Raw genomic sequence first — 18487 nt, forward strand, 5'->3', positions numbered from 1 at the left:
CCCAACAAGGAAAATGTTACACAATTTTATATTCTACCCAAGGACTATCATGTGCTGGGTAATTCGGAATGCAGCCTTTAAGACCTGTATTGCATAACTGTGCACCTTTGAAAAAGATATTTAGACATTACAGTGTTTCTCAACCTAATGCCGCGACCCCTTAATACAGTTCCTCATGTTGTGCTGACCCCCCCAACCAAAAAATTATTTTCGTTGCTACTTCATCACTGTAATTTACTAGGGCTGGGCGGTTTCGTTTCGTTAATTCATAATTCATTAATAATTCGTTAATTTTTTAAATTACAAAACGATAACGAACCATTCTGGAGCAATTTTAAAAAAAAACGAATTTTTAAATACGTTTTGTAAATGCTTCGTATTTCGTTATTGTATTCGTTTCGTTATTGTTTTGAGGTCGTTTCGTTATTATTTCCGCATGTTTAATTAGTGAAAAAAAATTATAATATCACACCAACAGTCAACAACAGAGGGAGAGGGAAGCTTCAGAAGTTTTTGGAGGTTTTTTAGCGTATTTCGCGGTCGCGTCCGCCATTAACGAATCGATTCGTTATTGTTTCGGAAATCGATTCGTTAATGTTTTGTAATTTTTTTCACATTTACAAAATTTCGTAAATATCGAACTTTTTAAAAGGAAAATTTTGTAATTATTTTAAATAACAAAACGCAAAAAACCCCAAAAAACGAATAGATTTTAGAAACAAATTTTTCCGTTGTTACCCAGGCCTATAATTTACTACTGTTCTGAATCATAATGTAAATATATGATATGCAGGATAAATTTTCATTCACTGGACCAAATTGAGCATAAATACCCGAAACACCCAAATTTGAATACTGGTGGAGTGGGGGGTGGGGGTTGATTTTGTCATTTGGGAGTTGTACTTGCTGGGATTTATAGTTCACCTACAATCAAAGAGCATTCTGAACTCAACCAACGATGGAATTGAACCAAACTTGGCACACAGAACTCCCATGAACAACAGAAAATACTGGAAGAGTTTGGTGGGTATTGACCTTGACTTTGGGAGTTGTAGTTCATAGGCCTGGGTAACAACGGAAAATTTTGTTTCTAAAATCGATTCGTTTTTTGGGGTTTTTTGCGTTTCGATATTTAAAATATTTCCGAAATTTTAATTTTAAAAAGTTCGATATTTACGAAATTTCGTAAATGTGAAAAAATTACAAAACAATAACGAATCGATTTCCGAAACAATAACGAATCGATTCGTTAATGGCGGACGCGACCGCGCAATACGCTAAAAAACCTCCAAATGGGACAAGGGAAACTTCTGAAGCTTAATTAAACCAAAAACAACTATAAAAACCCTTAGAAAACCAAAAACAACTATAAAACTTGCCCCAGACATGCGGAAATAATAACGAAACGACCTCAAAACGATAACGAAACGAATACAATAACGAAATACAAAACATTTACGAAACGATTTAAAAATTCGTTTTTTTAAAAAATTGCTCCAGACTGGTTCGTTATCGTTTTGTAATTGAAAAATTAACGAATTTTTTAACGAATTATGAAATTAACGAATGAAACCGCCCAGCCCTAGTAGTTCACCTACATCCAGAGAGCACTGTGGACTCAGACAATGGGCATATTGAGCATTAGCACAAATACAAATACTCAATATGCCTAAATGTGAATACTAGTGGAGTTTGACATTTGGGACTTGTTGCTGGAATTATATAATTCGCCTACAGTCAAAGAGCATTCTGAACTTCACCGACAATAGAATTGGGCTAAACTCCCCACACAGAACTGTTATGCCTTGAACGGCCTCCCTCCAGCCTCACACGCTCTCCCTCACCTGCACATGTGCAAAATCATTGTTGGACTCAAACAATGATAGATCTGGACCAAACTTGGCACGGATACTCAATATGTCCAAATGTGAACACTAGTGGAGTTTGGGGAAAATAGACCTTGACATTTGGGAGTTGTAGTTGCTGCGATTTATAGTTCACCTACAATCAAAGTGCTTTCTGACCCCCACCAATGATCGAATTGGGCCAAACTTGCCACACAGAAGGGACTCGCTGGTGTGAGACTCCCTCCAGCCTCGCATGCTCTCCCTCTCCCACACATATGCACAATGCTACCATGCGCCGAGCATGCCTGCTCTCCCCTCCCTGCTTTGAGTCTCAGAAACGGCCCTCCCCTTAGCTGAGAGGCCAACCAATCACAGCAGCGAGGGTTTTTGGTGGGAGTATCCACCATCTGTTTCCTAAAAGGAAGAGAAGGACAGGGAGAGCGATCTTCAGTCTCTCTGCCAACGGGCTTTCCAAGAGCATCAGAAATATGTGTTTTCTAATGGTCTTTGGAGACCCCTCTGAAACCCCCTCACAATCCACTCAGGGGTCCCGACCCCCAGGTTGAGAAACACTGTTCTAAAAGATGCATGCTTAGCACACTTAGTCCTTCCCTTTGGTGATTTTAATGGAGTGGGATGCATTTATCTCTAAGGTCTTTATAGCTGGAGCAATCCAAAAACATACGAGTCAAATTCGAAGTGCCTCCACATTAAGGTTGGTTTAGTTCTCCCATGTCCTTTGGGAAAAGCAAACAAGTGGAAAATCCCAAATTCATGGTAACACAATTGTGGTTTTTACTTCTGTGAGTTTAGGCCCATGTCCTCTTATGCCATGAAGATAAACCCTGAACACTGCGTAGAAAGAATTTTAAGCAAAAGAACAGAGCAATTCGGGAATTTCGGAAAGTTCCGAAAGTTCCAAAAAAAATTTTGGGAAAAATTCAGAATTCAATTCCAAATTGAACCACCAGCGCCCCCTACTTCCGAAATGCGTTTTGAACCATTGTTTAATCAACCAAGTCTAATATATATAGTAAATAAAGTAGGAGTGTCGTTTTCATTGAAAGCTGAATTTATTATTTATTATTTATTTAAAACTTTTGTGTCTTGATCTTCTCTACCTCCGTAGAGGGACTCAGACCAGCTAACAGCAAGGATTCAATGCTAACAATACAATCTAAAACATCGTACATCAACAATAAATAAAAATACATATAGACTAAAATACATAAAAGCCAGTTCGTCAAGATAAAATCATGTCCAACTCAGTCCGCATATGTGATCGATGTTAGTCAATTGTCATTCTCCGCCATCATTCTGGGAATGCTTCGTTCCATAGCCAGAATTTCACTAGCTTCCTGAAAGTCAGGAGGGAGGGGGCAGATCTGATCTCAATCGGGAGACAGTTCCATAGCCGGGGGGCCACCACAGAAAAGGCCCCGTCTCTCATTCCCACAAGAGTCTGGTGTTTGTGCTTTGCAAGATGAAAAGACTGAGATAAGAACAGGTGATTAATCTCAACTTTCCTGACAAAAAAGCCAAAAATATTCTCAGTTAATGTCAATGGCCTTAACACACTAAACAAAAGGAAAAAAGACATTCCAATTCCTAAAATCAACAGAGGCAGATTCTATCCAGGATTTTCTGGATGTTAAATCCTTTCAGTCATTAACTAAAAAGTTATTGTCTCCTTTTCCTCTCAATAGGAGCTGACGAAGCCTCTTCTTATGATTACAGTGATTACATCCTTTGGATCATCTGTCCAGCAGGGCTATAACCTCTGGGTTATCTCCAATCCATCAAGGGTAAGATTGTTCTTCAGCTTTATCTGAGCTCTTTGAAAACCATAAGAGTTACTTGTTTGGACTTCAGATCCCATAGTTCCTCCACACTCTCATTGCCTCCTTTGCAAGAAGGAAGTCATAACTATTTGAAGCTTCTGAGCAGTCTTCAAAGGCAACCCCACGTAGAGCGCATTGCAGTAGTCTATCCTGGATGTAACAAGAGTGTGGACCAGTGCCTGGCTCTCCTCCTCTTCCTCTTCTTCCTCCACTTCCTCATCACCAGATCACGATTTTTCACTTATCGCGGGGGTACAATCCAGGAAGAAAAGTGGGGTTCAGGGTTAGGATGTTGTTAACTGCTATCAAGTCAACTATGACTTATGGTGAACCCATGAATGAGAGGCCTCCAAGCATTCAGTTACGGTTTCCTTGAATGACTATCCATCCGTGATGCATTCCTCCACTTTTCAAACAGCCTTTCACTTTACCAAGCATCATGAGCCGTGTCTTCTCATGATATAGCCAAAGGACGACAGCCTCAATTTAAACACCTTCTATACTGCCATATAAAATATCAGTATATAATAGTATCTGATTGAAAATCGCATATACAGTGTTCCCTCATTATCGTGGGGGTTCTGTTCCAGGAACCTCCGCAATAAGTAAAAATCCGCGATGTAGGGATGAGGAAGAAGAGGAAGAAGAGGAAGAGGAGGAAGAAGAGGAGAGCCAGGCACTGGTCCACACTCTCGTTGCATCCAGGCTAGACAACTGCAATGCGCTCTACGCTGGATTGCCTTTAAAGACTGCTTGGAAGCTTCAAATAGTCCAACGAGAGGCAGCCAGGCTAATAACTGGGGCGGCATAGGGCTGGGCGGTTTCATTCTTTAATTTCTTAATTCGTTATTGATTCGTATTTAAATTAGCTTACGATCCAATATTGAGCCATGCAGGAGCAACTAAAAATCGGAACGAATTTTTCAATTTATTTCGTAATTGTTTCGTAATTGTTTCGAAATCATTTCGAAATCGTTTCGAAATCGTTTCGTTATTATTTCCGTATGTCTGGTGCAAGTTTTATAGTTGTTGTTTGTTTTATCAGTGATAAATAAATAAATTATCACACCAACAGTCAACAACAGAGGGAGAGGGAAGCTTCAGAAGTTCCCCCTGTCCCATTTGGAGGGTTTTTTAGCATATTGCACTATCGCGTCCACCATTAACGAATCAATTCGAAATTTACGAAATTTCGTAAATAACGAATTTTTTTAAAGAAAAATTCGGAATTCTTTTAAAAAACAAAACGCAATGGACCCCCTAAAAACGAAACGAGTTTAGAAACATTTTTTTCCGTTGTTACCCAGCCCTAGGGCGGCATACTGGGAGCATACGACTCCCATGTTACACTAGCTCCACCGGCTGCCAGTTTGCTACTGGGGACCATTCAAAGGACTAGCTTTGGCCTATAAAGTAGGCTTGGGTAACCACAGAAAAATTTGGTTCTAAACTCGTTTTGTTTTTAGGGGGCCCTTGCGTTTCGTTTTTTTTAATAATTCCAAAATTTTAAAGGAAAATTTCGTAAAATTACAAATCGATTCGTTAATGATAATCGATTCGTTAATAATTTTACGAAATTTCGTAAATTTCGAAAATTACGAATCGATTCGTTAATTTTTTACCATTTACGAAATTTCGTAAATATCGAACTTTTTAAAAGGAAAATTTTGTAATTATTTTAAATATCGAAACAAAAAACCCCCCCAAATACAAATCGATTTTAGAAACAAATTTTTGCGTTGTTACCCAGGCCTAGTATTCAATAAATAAATACAAAAATGAAGTTATTTGTTGTTGTTGTTGTTGTTGTTATTATTGTAATTATAGGGTAGAATATAAATAAAGTATATAAATGTAGTAAATCAATAAATATAAATATAAAGTTATTGTTGATGTTGTTTTTGTTGTTATTATTGTAATTATAGGGTAGAATATAAATAAAGTATATAAATGTAGTAAATCAATAAACATAAATATAAAGTTTTTGTTGTTTTTGTTGTTATTATAGGGTGGAATATAAATAAAGTATTTATTCATTTATTTATCCATTTATTTCCCAACAGCTCATTGAAGACTTTTACAACAGCACTTACCATATCAAGAATAATGTCGGCATAGACAAAACATTTCTCTCCATCTTATACACTTTAACCCTTTCCATCTTTGCCATTGGAGGTATTATTGGATCCCTTATATTTAGCCCCATAGTGGACAAGTTTGGCAGGTACGCAGATGACATGGTGGAATCTGGTGGGAATCTGGAGTCGGGGGGAAGAATAAAGCACCGGCCTTTTGTGATCCATAGTGGTCAAACATTTTTTCCAATTATATATGTTCAATGTTATGTTGTTATTAGGTGTAATGTGTGAGAAAAACTCCTGCTGTGTCTCTAGCCCCCTTTCCCCATTGTTGGATGTGTCTCTAGCCCCCTTTCCCCAATACCGGATGTGTCTCTATCCCCCTTTCTCCAATGCCAGATGTGTCTCTAGCTCCCTTTCCCCAATGTCGGATGTGTCTCTATCCTCCTTTCTCCAATGCCGGATGTGTCTCTAGCCCCCTTTCCCCAATGCCGGATGTGTCTCTATCCTCCTTTCTCCAATGCCGGATGTGTCTCTAGCCCCCTTTCCCCAATGTCGGATGTGTCTCGAGCCCCCTTTCCCCAATGCCGGATGTGTCTCTAGCCCCCTTTACCCAATGCCAGATGTGTCTTGAGCCCCCTTTCCCCAATGCCGGATGTGTCTCTAGCCCTCTTTCCCCAATGCCAGATGTCTCTCAATCCCCCTTTCTCCAATGCTGGATTTGTCTCTAACCCCCTTTCCCCAATGTCGGATGTGTCTCTAACCCCCTTTCCCCAATGCCGGATGTGTCTCTAGACCCCTTTCCCCAATGCCGAATTTATCTCTAGCCCCCTTTCCCCAATGCTGGATTTGTCTCTATCCCCCTTTCTCCAATGCCGGATGTGTCTCTAGCTCCCTTTCCTCAATGCCAGATGTCTCTCTATCCCCCTTTCTCCAATGCTGGATTTGTCTCTAGCCCCCTTTCTCCAATGCCAGATGTGTCTCTAGCCCCCTTTCCCCAATGCCAGATATCTCTCTATCCCCCTTTCTCCAATGCCAGATGTGTCTCTAGCCCCCTTTCCCCAATGCCAGATATCTCTCTATCCCCCTTTCTCCAATGCCGGATGTGTCTCTAGCTCCCTTTCCTCAATGCCAGATGTCTCTCTATCCCCCTTTCTCCAATGCTGGATTTGTCTCTAGCCCCCTTTCTCCAATGCCAGATGTGTCTCTAGCCCCCTTTCCTCAATGCCAGATGTCTCTCTATCCCCCTTTCTCCAATGCCAGATGTGTCTCTAGCCCCCTTTCTCCAATACCGGATGTGTCTCTAGACCCCTTTCCCCAATGCCGAATGTGTCTCTAGCTCCCTTTCCCCAATGCCAGATGTGTCTCTATCCCCCTTTCTCTAGCTCCCTTTCCCCAATGTCGGATGTGTCTCTAGACCCCTTTCCCCAATGCCGGATGTGTCTCTAGACCCCTTTCCCCAATGCCGAATTTATCTCTAGCCCCCTTTCCCCAATGCCAGATGTGTCTCTATCCCCCTTTCTCCAATGCCGGATGTGTCTCTAGCCCCCTTTCCCCAATGCTGGATGTGTCTCTAGCTCCCTTTCCCCAATGCCAGATGTGTCTCTATCCCCCTTTCTCTAGCTCCCTTTCCCCAATGTCGGATGTGTCTCTAGACCCCTTTCCCCAATGCCGGATGTGTCTCTAGACCCCTTTCCCCAATGCCGAATTTATCTCTAGCCCCCTTTCCCCAATGCCAGATGTGTCTCTATCCCCCTTTCTCCAATGCCGGATGTGTCTCTAGCCCCCTTTCCCCAATGCTGGATGTGTCTCTAGCTCCCTTTCCCCAATGCCAGATGTGTCTCTATCCCCCTTTCCCCAATGCCGAATGTGTCTCTAGCTCCCTTTCCCCAATGCCGGATGTGTCTCTAGCCCTCTTTCCCCAATGCCAGATGTCTCTCTATCCCCCTTTCTCCAATGCTGGATTTGTCTCTAACCCCCTTTCCCCAATGCCAGATGTCTCTCTATCCCCCTTTCTCCAATGCCAGATTTGTCTCTAGCCCCCTTTCTCCAATGCCAGATGTGTCTCTAGCTCCCTTTCCCCAATGTCGGATGTGTCTCTAGACCCCTTTCCCCAATGCCGGATGTGTCTCTAGACCCCTTTCCCCAATGCCGAATTTATCTCTAGCCCCCTTTCCCCAATGCCGGATGTGTCTCTATCCCCCTTTCTCCAATGCCGGATGTGTCTCTAGCTCCCTTTCCCCAATGCCAGATGTGTCTCTATCCCCCTTTCCCCAATGCCGAATGTGTCTCTAGCTCCCTTTCCCCAATGCCGGCTACCATCCCCCTAGTTATGGTATTTTAAATACTTACCCCTTTAAACACCTACCTATAATTATACATGACTGTAGATTAAAATTCACACTTCACCACAGATCTGTTCATGGCTTACGATATTGTTTTTCCCAACCAATCCCATTGTGATTCCTTTTCCAGAAAAGGTGCCCTGATGCTAAATAACATTCTCTCCATGGGCTCGTCCGTCCTCATGGGCCTCTCCGCGACAATACGTGCCTATGAATATACTCTCTTTTCCCGCATGGTCAATGGCATATGCTCAGGTGAGAAACACTCCTTAATTTTGTGGTTTGGTATTGGGAGTTTTCAATATGAACATATTACGCGAGAGCCAAACAAGTCCCTAGCAATAATATATGTCAAACAAACATCAACAAATGATACATCCATCAAAATAATGAGATAGAAAAGTGGAGAACCGCTACATCGGGGTTTCTCAACCTTCCTAATGCCATGGCCCCTTAATACAGTTCCTCATGTTGTGGTGACCGCCCAACCATAACATTATTTTTGTTGCTACTTCAAAACTGTAATTTTGCTCCTGTTACGAATCGCAATGTAAATATCTGATATGTAGGATGTATTTTCATTCACTGGACCAAATTTGGCACAAATACACCTCAATTTGAATACTGCTGGGGTTAAGGGGTATTGATTTTGGACGAATTGACACCAAATTTGGCCACAATACACTGCTCAGGCCAACAAGTGTAAGACTGTAGGTTTTATGTAGCAATATTAAATGATTACTCACAAGCTGGTTTTGCTTGGAAATGAATATATTGCTTGTTTCTCTGCAGCAAAGAAAGACACTACTGACTTTTTCCCTCCACCACTTCCTTTTATACACCTTTCCTGCCCATCTCTCCCTCTTCTCAGTTTCCTTATTAGAGTTTGTTGCTTCACAAGTTCCAATACAAGGTTTCCAGCTCCCTCTGCTGGCTTGGACACTGGCCGAAAGTTGTCAAATTTAGTGGGGTCCAGTGAAGGTTTTTTCAACAGTGGTTTTATTATAGCTTGTTTTAAGCTCGCTGGAATCTTGCCTTCCCGGAGGGAGGCATTAACCACCACCTCCACTCACTCGGCCAATCCCCCTCTGGCCTCCTTTAGAAGCCAGGATGGGCAGGGGTCTAGGATGGACGTGGTAGGCCTCATTCCTCCAAGTATCTTGTCCACATCCTCGGCTTTCACCAATTGAAAAGAATCCATCAAAATAGGACAAGCAGGTGCTCATGTTACATCCTCAGAGACTGCTTTTAACGTGGTGTCCAGACCAGAGCGGATCAAAGCGACTTTGTCTGCAAAGAACTGAGCAAAAACTTCACAGCGAGAGGCCGAATTGTCAGGGTTCCCACCTTGAGTGGTGGGATTTAAAAGGCCTCTGACAATTCGGAACAACTCAGCCAGACGGTTCTTTGCAGACGCAATAGTGGCAACGAAGAAAGCTTTCTTCGCGGCCTTTATTGCCGTGGCATATGCCCTTAAAAAGGACACAAACCGTGTTCGATTTGGCTCGTTCGGATTCGAACGCCACACGCTCTCTAGTTCCCTCTTCCTTCGCTTCATCGCTGCCAGTTCCTCGGTGAACCAAGGAGCTGGTTTAGCTTGGCTACTCGAGAGGGGACGTTCCGGAGCGATCGTGTCAATTGCCCTAGTCATCTCCCCATTCCAGAGAGTGACCAGAGCATCAACAGGATCACCTACCAAGGCGGCAGGAAACTCCCCAAGAGCCGTCAGGAATCCATCCGGATCCATAAGCCTCCTGGGGCGGACCAGCTTAATGGGTCCTCCACCTCTGCAGAGGTTAGGGGGTGCAGTGAGCCTAAATCTGACCAGGAAGTGGTCGGTCCATGGCAACGGAGAGATGGTTAGCTCCTCAACACCGCCACCTTCCTCCCATCCCTGGCAGAAAACCAAGTCCAATGTGTGTCCCGCACTGTGGGTGGGGCCAGATACTTGTTGGGACAGCCCTATGGTTGCCATGGCATATAATAAATAATAAATTATTTAACTTTCATTATTATTAATAATAAATTATTATTAATAATAATAATTATTATTTTACCAACTGTATTCCTGATTGTTCTTAACCTTTTCCTTCCTTCCTGTCTCTCTAACCAGGTATATTCGCCCTTGCTGTGCCACTATACCTGGCAGAATTGGCCCCCAAAAACCTGAGGGCAGGAATCATGACAGTCTCCAAGGTCTTTTTTCTCACTGGAATCTTGATTTGTCAGATCCTTAGCCAACCCGAACTCCTGGGGAACATGAATGGTAAACCCATGGCGGGGCGAGCCTTTGGCTTGGGGCAGGTTAGAGGCGTCCTCTCCATTCACACACTTGTCTCCTGTTTGCACAGACTGGCCCATCTTGCTAAGCATCCCAGGAGGCCTGGCTCTGTTTCAAGTCCTCATCTTACCCTTCTTCCCAGAAAGCCCGAGGTATTTACTGATTCAGAAGAGGAAGGAAGAGAGTGCGAGGCAAGGTACAAAGGGCCCCGACCTGGAAATGGGCCAAGATGTTTACTGGGCTGCCTTGGGGAGTGATGAGAATGGTAGTTCGACACATCGGGAAGGTGCTGAGGATGCATGGAAGGCAATGAGATTGGCTGAGAAATGCCCGTATTTACTCACGTCTACGGCACCATTGAATGTACGAGGAGCGTTCACTAAAGAGTTCCCCTGCCCCACTTCTGTTTATCACAGTAAACTGAAACTGCCCATGTGTAATGATATAAGTCTCTATAGGTGACATGCCAATTTACAACCCAGAACTGAGAACGGTCTTGATTTTACAGGTGCGGAAGTGGAGTGAGGTTTGCGAGAGACTGATAACAGAGTCAAGGCTGAAAAGAAATCTATTCCTGGCCGCTTGGGATATAGAGTAGATTAGGGGATAAAAGTGCTAAGTACAGAATCCGTAGCCAGACGAAGCAACGTTGGAATTGAGTCAAGACGTTGTCCCAGGTCCCTGGAAGCCTTGCCTTAGATAGATTCCTGTGCTAAGTGCCTTGTTTGATTCAGGTTTTGGGGTTTTACCTTGGAAGTTCCAGTAATTTTCCCGGACTATTTGTTTCTATCTATCTAACTTTCTACCTAATTGGATTTACCTATTTTTTTGTGGATTGCTTTTTTATTGCTACTGTTTTAAAAATATCTTCAGTAGACTACTTGCATTTTTACTCAGCTGTGTGGTGTTTAAAGTCAGTATTACGTGATTCTGATGCGCACTCGAACTTTGACCAGGTGATTTAGATCTGAGTAAAAACAGTAGCTCAGTTTACTGGCCAAAGCCTTTACCTTTTATGTATCCTAGACTCCTATCATCTTTCAATACCGTTGGATGTCTACATTGGCAGGGTTGACTTTTTCTGGATTTTATGGATTTGAGGTTCTCTCTGGGAATCCCTAAGTCAGTGGTTCTCAACCTGTGGGTCTCCAAGGTGTTTTGCCTACAGCTCCCAGAAATCCCATCCAGTTTACCAGCTGTTAGGATTCCTGGGAGTTGAAGGCCAAAACATCTTGGGACCTACAGGTTGAGAACCACCGTTCTAGGTCATACAGTGTGATTCTATGATCAGCATCAACCAGAAGTTGACCACAGAGTCATGCTGGAAGACTAGAGTTGCAATCCAATGACACCTGGGAGGTTGTGCCAGCAACTTCCCAAAAACGCTTGAGCAGATATACCTACAGGATCGGGGTTGGATCATCTCCCACCCCAAACATGAACCCATCTCTGCCGTGTCTCTCATCCAGCCTTGCAGATGCTGAGGTGCCATAGCAATGTAGACCAAGAAGTTGAAGAACTTTACCAGGAGGACCAAGCTGAGAAACCAGAGAAGCTCATGAGCGGGATGAAGATCATCTGCTCTCGGGGCCTTCGGTGGCAAGTCATCTCCGTCGTCATCTTGATGAGTGGACAACAATTCTCCGGTTACACTGCGGTAAGGACCATCGCTTTCGTTCATCCTCACCTAGATGACCGTGTCCAGTTCTGGTCACCACAATTCAAGAAGGATATTGATAAATGGGTTGCTGTGAGTTTTTCGGACTATATGGCCAAGTTCCAGCAGCATTATCTCCTAACATTTTGCCTGGATCTTCAGAGGTTCTGTTGGCAGTGAAACATGTGAAGTGTGTGTGTGTGGGTATCTATATAAATACAAATGTCATGTTCATTTGTGGATTAACATAACTCAAAAACCACTGGACAAATTGCCTCCAAATTTGGCCACAAGACACCTACTAACCCAAGGAGTGACCATCACTCAAAAAATTGATTTTGTCATTGGAGAGTTGTAGTTGCTGGGATTTTACAGTTCACCTACAATCAAAGAGCACTCTGAACTCCACCAATGATGGGCTTGAACTAAATGTGGCACACAGGTCTCCCATGACCAATAGAAAATACCACGAGGGTTTGGTGGGCATTGACCTTGAGTTTGGGAGTTATAGTTCAACTTCATCTAGAGAGCACTGTGGACTCAAACAATGATGGATCTGGACCAAACTTGGCATGAATATTCCATATGCCCAAATCTGAACACAGATGGAGTTTGGGGAAAATAGACCTAGACATTTGGAAGTTGTAGTTACTGGGATTCATAGTTCACCTACAATCAAAGAGCACTCTGAACTCCACCAATGATGGGCTTGAACTAAATGTGGCACACAGGTCTCCCATGACCAATAGAAAATACCAGAAGGGTTTGGTGGGCATTGACCTTGAGTTTGGGAGTTATAGTTCACCTTCACCTAGAGGGCACTGTGGACTCAAACAATGATGGATCTGGACCAAACTTGGCATGAATATTCCATATGCCCAAATATGAACACAGATGGAGTTTGGGGGAAATAGACCTAGACATTTGGAAGTTGTAGTCACTGGGATTCATAGTTCACCTACAATCAAAGAGTGTTCTGAACCCCAATGACAGAATTGGGGCAAACTTCTCACACAGAACCCCCATGACCAAGAGAAAATACTTAAGGCCATCCAGTCCAGCTCCCTTCACCAGGGCAAGAAAACGTAATCAAAGCCCTCCTGACAAAGCCATCCAGTCATCGAAATAGGTATATATGATTCACACACACATAGTATCATAGATTTGAAAGGGACCCCTAAAGAAAGACAATGATATGTTGCATGTTGCAGAGTAGGCAAACCAAACAATCTCCACATCAACACTGGCAAAGAAGCAGCAAGAAATGATGTTTACCCACAAGCAGAAAGAAATTACATATATTAGAAAACAACTTGGGAGGGCCACCAGATTGGGCCACAGCAATGCGTGGCCCAGTCACACACACACACACACACACACACACACACACACACACACACACCTGTGGAATATCCAGGGTGGGAGAAAGAATGCTTCTCTGTTTAAACAAATGTGAATGTTCAAATTAGCAAGTTTGAATTACCATTTGAATAGTCATGAAGTTTGCAAAGTCAATCACTGAGTGTATCTGCCTAGAGGTAGCCTGACCTTTGTTAACTGGAGGCATCCTCTGTTTGGGTGGTGTTAACTGGCCCTTGTTTGCTTGTTTTCAGGAGCTCTCCTATTTCTGAGTGGTGTTCATTGCTTACTGTCTTGATTCCACCAAGGACCACCGGAAAACACATATTTTTGATGGTCTTAGGAATTTTTTTGGCAGAGAAATCTGGAGATTTCTTTCCTTTTTTGCAAATCCTCCCACCAAAAGTCCTCTCAGTCAAGGGGAGGACTGTTTCTGAGACTCCAAGTGGGGAGGGGAGAGTAGGCGTATTCAGCGCATGGCAGGGTGGTGCACATGTGTGGTTGAGCAAGAGCATGTGAGTCTGGAGGGAGTCCCTTCAAGCCATTGAGAGTTCAGTGAGGGTAAGGGAGAGCGTATGAGGCTGGAGGGAGTCCCTTCAAGCCATTGGGAGTTCTGTGTGGGGTAAGGGAGAGCGTATGAGGCTGGAGGGAGTCCCTTCAAGCCATTGGAAGTTCTGTGTGGGTGAGGGAGAGCATGTGAGGCTGGAGGGAGTCCCTTCAAGGCATTGGGAGTTCTGGGTGGGTGAGGGAGAGCGTGTGAGGCTGGAGGGAGTCCCTTCAAGGCATTGGGAGTTCTTTGTGGGTGATGGAGAGCATGTGAGGCTGCAGGGTGTGCCTTCAAGGCATTGGGAGTTCTGTGTGTGTAAGGGAGAGTGTATGAGGCTGGAGGGAGTCCCATCAAGCCATTGGAAGTTCTGCATGGATGATGAGGAGCGTGTGAGGCTGGAGGGAGTCCATTCAAGCCACTGGAAGTTCTGCATAGATGATGGAGAGCGTGTGAGGCTGAAGGGAGTCCCTTCGAGGCATTGGGAGTTCTGTTTGGGTAAGGGAGAGAGTGTGAGGCTGGAGGGAGTCCCTTCAAGCCATTGGAAGTTCTGCATGGATGATGAGGAGCGTGTGAGGCTGGAGGGAGTCCGTTCAAGCCATTGGGAGTTCTGTGTGGGTAAGGGAGAGAGTGTGAGGCTGGAGGGAGTCCATTCAAGCCATTGAGAGTTCTGTGTGGGTAAGGGAGAGCGTGTGAGGCTGGAGGGAGTCCCTTCAAGCCATTGGGAGTTCTGCATGGATGTTGGAGAGCGTGTGAGGCTGGAGGGAGTCCGTTCAAGCCATTGGGAGTTCTGTGTGTGTAAGGAAGAGTGTATGAGGCTGGAGGGAGTCCCATCAAGCCATTGGAAGTTCTGCATGGATGATGAGGAGCGTGTGAGGCTGGAGGGAGTCCATTCAAGCCATTGGAAGTTCTGCATAGATGATGGAGAGCGTGTGAGGCTGGAGGGAGTCCCTTCAAGCCATTGGGAGTTCTGTGTGGTTAAGGGAGAGAGTGTGAGGCTGGAGGGAGTCCCTTCAAGCCATTGGAAGTTCTGCATGGATGATGAGGAGCGTGTGAGGCTGGAGGGAGTCCCTTCGAGGCATTGGGAGTTCTGTGTGGGTGATGGAGAACGTGTGAGGCTGGAGGGAGTCCCTTCAAGCCATTGAGAGTTCTGTGTGGGGTAAGGGAGAGCGTGTGAGGCTGGAGGGAGTCCTTCAAGCCATTGGGAGTTCTGCAGGGATGATGAGGAGCGTGTGAGGCTGGAGGGAGTCCGTTCAAGCCATTGGAAGTTCTGCATGGATGATGAGGAGCGTGTGAGGCTGGAGGGAGTCCCTTCAAGCCATTGGGAGTCCTGTATGGATGATGAGGAGCGTGTGAAGCTAGAGGGAGTCCGTTCAAGCCATTGGATGTTCTGCACGGATGATGGAGAGTGCGTGAGGCTGGAGGGAGTCCCTTCAAGCCATTGGGATTTCTGTGTGGGTGAGGGAGAGCGTGTGAGGCTGGAGGTAGTCCGTTCAAGCCATTGGGAGTTCTGTGTGTGTAAGGGAGAGTGTATGAGGCTGGAGGGAGTCCCATCAAGCCACTGGAAGTTCTGCATGGATGATGAGGAGCGTGTGAGGCTGGAGGGAGTCCATTCAAGCCATTGGACGTTCTGCATAGATGATGGAGAGCGTGTGAGGCTGGAGGGAGTCCCTTCAATCCATTGGGAGTTCTGTGTGGGTGATGGAGAGCGTGTGAGGCTGGAGGGAGTCCCTTCAAGCCATTGGGAGTTCTGTGTGGTTAAGGGAGAGAGTGTGAGGCTGGAGGGAGTCCCTTCAAGCCATTGGAAGTTCTGCATGGATGATGAGGAGCGTGTGAGGCTGGAGGGAGTCCGTTCAAGCCATTGGATGTTCTGCACGGATGATGGAGAGTGCGTGAGGCTGGAGGGGGTCCCTTCAAGCCACTGGGGTTTCTGTGTGGGTGAGGGAGAGCGTGTGAGGCTGGAGTAGTCCGTTCAAGCCATTGGGAGTTCTGTGTGTGTAAGGGAGAGTGTATGAGGCTGGATGGAGTCCTTTCAAGCCATTGAGAGTTCTATGAGGGTAAGGGAGAGCGTATGAGGCTGGAGGGAGTCCCTTCAAGCCATTGGATGTTCTGTATGGATGATGGAGAGCGTGTGAGGCTGGAGGGAGTCCCTTCAAGCCATTGGGAGTTCTGTGTGGGTAAGGGAGAGCGTATGGGGCTGGAGGGAATCCCCTCAAGTCATTGGGAGTTCTGTGTGGGTAAGGGAAAGTGTGTAAGGCTGGAGGGAGTCCCTTCAAGGCACTGGGAGTTCTGTGTGGGTAAGGGAGAGCGTGTGAGGCTGGAGCGAGTCCCTTCAAGGAATTGGGAGTTCTGTGTGGGTAAGGGAGAGCGTATGAGGCTGGAGCGAGTCCCTTCAAGGAATTGGGAGTTCTGTGTGGGTAAGGGAGAGCGTATGAGGCTGGAGCGAGTCCCTTCAAGGAATTGGGAGTTCTGTGTGGGTAAGGGAGAGCGTATGAGGCTGGAGCGAGTCCCTTCAAGGAATTGGGAGTTCTGTGTGGGTAAGGGAGAGCGTATGAGGCTGGAGCGAGGCCCTTCAAGGCATTGGGAGTTCTGTGTGGGTAAGGGAGAGCGTGTGAGGCTGGAGGGAGTCCCTTCAAGTTTCTTTGCGGGTGGGGGAGAGTGTGTGGGGCAGATGGTGTGCGGACAAGAGAGAGCATGAGAGTTTGGTGGGAGGATTGTGCCAGCGAGTCCCTTCAGGGTTGGGGATTCTGTGTGGGAAGTTTGGTCCAATTCTATTGTTGGTGGGGTTCAAGGGGCTCTTTGCTTGTAAGTGTACTATAAATCCCTGCATCCACAACTCCCAAATATCAAGGTTTATTTTTTTAACCTTCCTAATGTGGCACCCCTTAATACAGTTCCTCATGTTGTGGTGACCCACAACCATAACATTATTTTTGTTGCTTCTTCATAACTGTCATTTTGTTTCTGTTATGAATCATCATGTAAATATCTGATATGCAGAATGTATTTTTATTCACTGGACCAAATTTGGCACAAATACCCGATATGGCCAGATTTGAATATTGGTTGGGGCATTGATGTTGTCATTTGGGAGTTGTAGTTGCTGGGATTTATAGTTCATCTACAATCAAAGAGGATTCTGAACTCTGCCAATAATGGATTTGAACCAAATTTGGTACACAGAACTCCCACAAACAACAGAGTTTGGTGGACATTGACTTTGAGTTTTGGAGTTGTAGTTCACCGACATCCTGAGGGCACTGTGGGCTCAAACAATGATAAACTTGGACTAAACTTGACACGGATACTCAATATGGCCAAATGTGAACACTGGTGGAGTTTGGGGGAAATAGACCTTGACTTACAGAGTTGTAGTTTCTGGGATTTATAGTTCACCTACAATAAAAAAGAATTCTGAACTCCACCAATGATAGAATTTGGCCAAACTTGTCACACAGGACCCCCATGCATTGAAGGAAATCGCTGGCAAGAGCTTCCCTTCAACCTTGCATGTTCTCCCTCGCCTGCACATGTGCCCCATGCTGACATGCGCTAAGCACGCCTGCTTGAAGTCTCAGAAACAGCCCTCCGCTTGGTTGAGAGGCCAGCCAATCACAGCGGAGAAGGGCTTTTGGTGAGAGGATTCGACATCTGTTTCCAAAAAGGACGAGAAGGACAGGCGGAGAGATCTTCAGCCTTCTCTTCCAAAGGGGTTCCTAAGACCATCATAAATATATGTTTATTGATGGCCTTTGGTGACCCCTCTGAAACCCCCTTGTGACCCCCCCCCCCAGGGGTTCCAACCCCAGGGTTGAGAAACACTGGGCTGAACCATATCCAAATGGTCAGTATAGACGGGCTTGAGCACACAATGGAGCAACAGATTCCAACTTAAGGAAGAGAGGTTCCACCTAAACATTAGGTAGAACTTCCAGATGGTAAGAGCTGTTCAGCGGTGGAATATCGTGCCTCTGAGTAGGGTGGAATCTCCTTCTCTGGAGGTTTTCCTTCCCTCAGAAGAGGAGATCACAGATTCCAACTTAAGGAAAAGAGGTTCCACCTAAACATTAGGTAGAACTTCCAGATGGTAAGAGCTGTTCAGCAGTGGAATATCGTGCCTCTGAGTAGGGTGGAATCTCCTTCTCTGGAGGTTTTCCTTCCCTCAGAAGAGGAGATCACAGATTCCAACTTAAGGAAAAGAGGTTCCACCTAAACATTAGGTAGAACTTCCAGATGGTAAGAGCTGTTCAGCAGTGGAATATCGTGCCTCTGAGTAGGGTGGAATCTCCTTCTCTGGAGGTTTTCCTTCCCTCAGAAGAGGAGATCACAGATTCCAACTTAAGGAAAAGAGGTTCCACCTAAACATTAGGTAGAACTTCCAGATGGTAAGAGCTGTTCAGCGGTGGAATATCGTGCCTCTTAGTAGGGTGGAATCTCCTTCTCTGGAGGTTTTCTTTCCCTCAGAAGAGGAGATCACAGATTCCAACTTAAGGAAAAGAGGTTCCACCTAAACATTAGGTAGAACTTCCAGATGG

The 18487-nt window shown here is 45.1% G+C and overlaps 1 protein-coding gene across 1 annotated transcript in view; it reads left to right on the top strand.

Annotated features, from left to right (window-relative positions):
- LOC132764852 (uncharacterized) overlaps positions 1-18487 on the top strand; it is a 73915-nt gene that overhangs the window by 40765 nt on the left and 14663 nt on the right. The window contains exons 14-19 of the mRNA XM_067472925.1: positions 3554-3652; positions 5752-5912; positions 8242-8366; positions 10225-10377; positions 10463-10588; positions 11862-12049. Of these exons, the coding sequence (XP_067329026.1) occupies positions 3554-3652; positions 5752-5912; positions 8242-8366; positions 10225-10377; positions 10463-10588; positions 11862-12049 (852 nt within the window). The remainder of the gene's footprint in view (positions 1-3553; positions 3653-5751; positions 5913-8241; positions 8367-10224; positions 10378-10462; positions 10589-11861; positions 12050-18487) is intronic.

This window comes from Anolis sagrei, chromosome 13 (genome assembly GCF_037176765.1).
Source record: "Anolis sagrei isolate rAnoSag1 chromosome 13, rAnoSag1.mat, whole genome shotgun sequence".
NCBI classification, from domain to species: Eukaryota; Metazoa; Chordata; class Lepidosauria; order Squamata; family Dactyloidae; genus Anolis; species Anolis sagrei.